Source organism: Alnus glutinosa, chromosome 7, assembly GCF_958979055.1.
Source record: "Alnus glutinosa chromosome 7, dhAlnGlut1.1, whole genome shotgun sequence".
NCBI lineage: Eukaryota > Viridiplantae > Streptophyta > Magnoliopsida > Fagales > Betulaceae > Alnus > Alnus glutinosa.
In genome coordinates, this window is record NC_084892.1 from 2190606 (window position 1) to 2193633 (window position 3028).

A 3028-nucleotide genomic window follows, 5' to 3' on the forward strand; every position below is an offset into this window, starting at 1 on the left:
TCATTTAGTTTTAATTAAATTATTAGTTTTTGTTTGTAATTCAATAATGAGCTTGGCCCACAGTTAGTCACGTTAGTTTAAGTTATTTGTCATTTTAAAGTAGATTTGGCCCTTGACCCAAAGTCAGTCACATTAGGGTTAGGGTTAGAGTGTCTATTTAAGCATATTGTTCTGTTGTGATAGACAGATTATGATGAATGAAAATTATGTTTGTTTCTTTGAGGTGTGACTTATTTGGTGGTGAGACACTGCCAAAGCCAGTGAGACGCTGATTTGTTCTTCCTTATTGTTAATTTGGTGAGACTTCAGGTTAGCAAAAGGTTTATCTTTATAATTTTTTGTTTATTTTAATTCCTGTTGCGTCACGTTGAAGAAGGGTGAAGGTTGAAGACAAAGAGGGTTTTTTTACTTTTTTGTTTTGTCTTCAAAACGTGCTGTTTAACTAAGTTGCAATGTTGAAACGCTCATTTAAACAAAGCACCTTGAAGGCCCAAACTTATGATGCACAACTTACGATGAAAAAAAGCCAACAAGACACATCTAAACTTTCAGTCTTAGATAGTTTTTTGTCTTCTTCTAAACTCTGATAATTTCATTTGCAAAGTGATAAGGTACAAAAAAAAATCGAATGGTTCAATAATTCATAAGGCACAATGTCTTCTTAAAAAATTTCAGCATTTACGTATGTAATAAACTTTTGTAGTGATTAGTTTTTATATTTGAATTGTTCTTTTAAATTAATATTTTTTATATTTAGATTGCTCTTTTTGTAATTGTTTTTATTTAATTATTTATGAATGTATATAGTTTTTGTTTCATATTTTAATTGTATAAAATATATAATTGTAGTTACCTAATATTATGGAGAGCAATGATTATATTGAACTCCAATGAAATTCTAAACGAGTTTTGTGATGTAGATTCAATAAATTTCCCAGTAGATCTTGTTTAAGAAAAAAAAAAAAAAAAAAGCTTATGATTACCATCGTAGTGATACAGATCAAATTCGAAGAGTATATCTACAAAATGGACATTGCCAACAAATTAATCATAATTTTCCACAAACACAATTTTAAAAAAAATGGCATTGTTTTAATTTAGCATGATTCAAAGAATATGATGAATGGTTGGAATATAACATTTCAAAAGATGCTGCATATTGCTTGTTTTGTTATCTTTTCAGACCAGATACTAGAAATCAAGCAGGTGGATACTCGTTTATTACTTAAAGGTTTAAAAATTGAAAAAAAAAAAAAGAATAAAAAATTAAGAGAAGTTACATGCAGAATCATGTGGGGGCTCGCAATAATGCACATAATCGACTTTATTTTTTTAATATTTTAATTAATTTCTGTTCAACTTTATTTTTTTATTCAAAAATAAAATAAAATTAGTAAGTCCCCTAAACAAAAATTCTGGCTCTGCCACCTATCCTGGTGCATGCTTACATCCTAGTTTAGTTTTTAGGATGTACATAATGATCATAGATGGTGTAGTAGGTCTGCAAAAATGTAAGCACGGATAGCACCAGGGCAACCAATGCTGAAATCCACAACCATGGCTTGTCAAAATACTCACGCTTGAAGCTCGTCCACTGCCTATTGAGCCTATTCTGATAATACTCGTTAACATTGAAGAACAAGCTCCACAAATTAATGTAATCAATATCAAAGGTCAAGTCCTTTCCCAAAATGTTGATGAAGCACGCAGCCTCGGCGTCCGTCCCAATGTAATTGTCAATGACGTGGCGGTCACAAAGGTACTCGACATCCCCGGCTGTGTTTACAAGGCAGCCCAACAAAAGGGCGTAGACGGAGAAGTGCTTGGAACTGTTACTGTGGCGTTGCTCAAACGCAACGCAGTTCACCAGGAAAGAGCACATGAAATCATTGAGAATTATATTGGGTATCTCAATCACACGGTCTCGGAATTCAGCCACCAACAAGTAGTCCTTACGCGGATTGACCTTAATCCCCGCACGGCGGAGCTTCGAGACACTGGGAATAGTATCAAATGGTTTGTACCAGTACTCTAGTGGGAATCCTTCATCACGATCCTGAAGCATTGCTTCATGATCGGGTGGTATAAAAATTGACCGAACCATGTCCAGTAAATGCAAGAATCTGAGATCGTGGAGCCGGGACTTGTCTCCGTTGTATCGAATTCCCAGTATCGCAGAAAAAACTTTTATGCCGATAAAGGACAAAGACTGATCTGTACCGTGCCAAGTCATCCTTGAAAGTAGAAATAACTCTTGCAGAACAAAAGATGGGATCTGATTCTCAAGAAAGAGCAAGTCCCCGTAGATGTTCAGTAATATTACCCTCCTCATCCGGGCAAAAGGGTGGCGTTTAACTTCCCGTGTCTCTTCGATTTCCACCGAGTAAAGAAAGTGAAGCAATTCTAAAATAAAACAACCATCAAGAACCATCATTTGGAGGAACTCACTGGTACTGAGGTTGATGGTTTCGGAATAACACTCTCTGGCTTTCTTTTCAAGTGGAAGTATGCTATCCAAGTAGACCTTTAGGTCTTGGGGCCTCTTGAGAATGTAGGCGAGGCACCGCCACTTGTGCTCCTCCATCATGTGGAGGTGAGGCTTGCCGCGGTGGTACGGTCCGATGGAGACCATCTGCGGCTCGTACGACTTACCGTTGATGTTCTTGAACCGCTGCGGAAGCCTGAAGATGCAAGGGTTTTCACCGGCGGCGGGTTCTCTACGTAACAATGGGGCAGTCATGGAGATCCTGTTTCTCATCATCTGTAGGAGGCCCTCGTCGACCCCTTCTTGACGCTGGCTTTCTATCGTGGCGTTGCTTTCTGACCTTGAGGTGTGTCTGGACATAGAGTGGTCTACATTAAGGCCCTCGTCGACCCCATCTTGACGCTGGCTTACCATCGGGGTTTCGCTTCCTGACCTTGAGGTGCGTCCGGACATAGGGTGTTCAATATTGCTGAAGTACTCCTCTTGGTATTCATCAAAACTGACGATGTGACTGGCTTCTCCTTGAACAAAATTGCTTCCCAT

The 3028-nt window shown here is 38.2% G+C and overlaps 1 protein-coding gene across 1 annotated transcript; it reads right to left on the reverse strand.

Moving 5' to 3' along the window:
* Positions 1 to 1456: 1456 nt before the first annotated feature.
* On the reverse strand, positions 1457 to 3028 carry LOC133872615 (UPF0481 protein At3g47200-like). Its single transcript, XM_062310189.1, has one exon. It carries the CDS (start codon positions 3026 to 3028, stop codon positions 1457 to 1459), a length of 1572 nt encoding a protein of 523 aa, XP_062166173.1.

Bases quoted from the DNA above. Each gene is read 5' to 3' on its own strand.
- LOC133872615 (XM_062310189.1), bottom strand. From the start codon at position 3,028: ATGGGAAGCAATTTTGTTCAAGGAGAAGCCAGTCACATCGTCAGTTTT.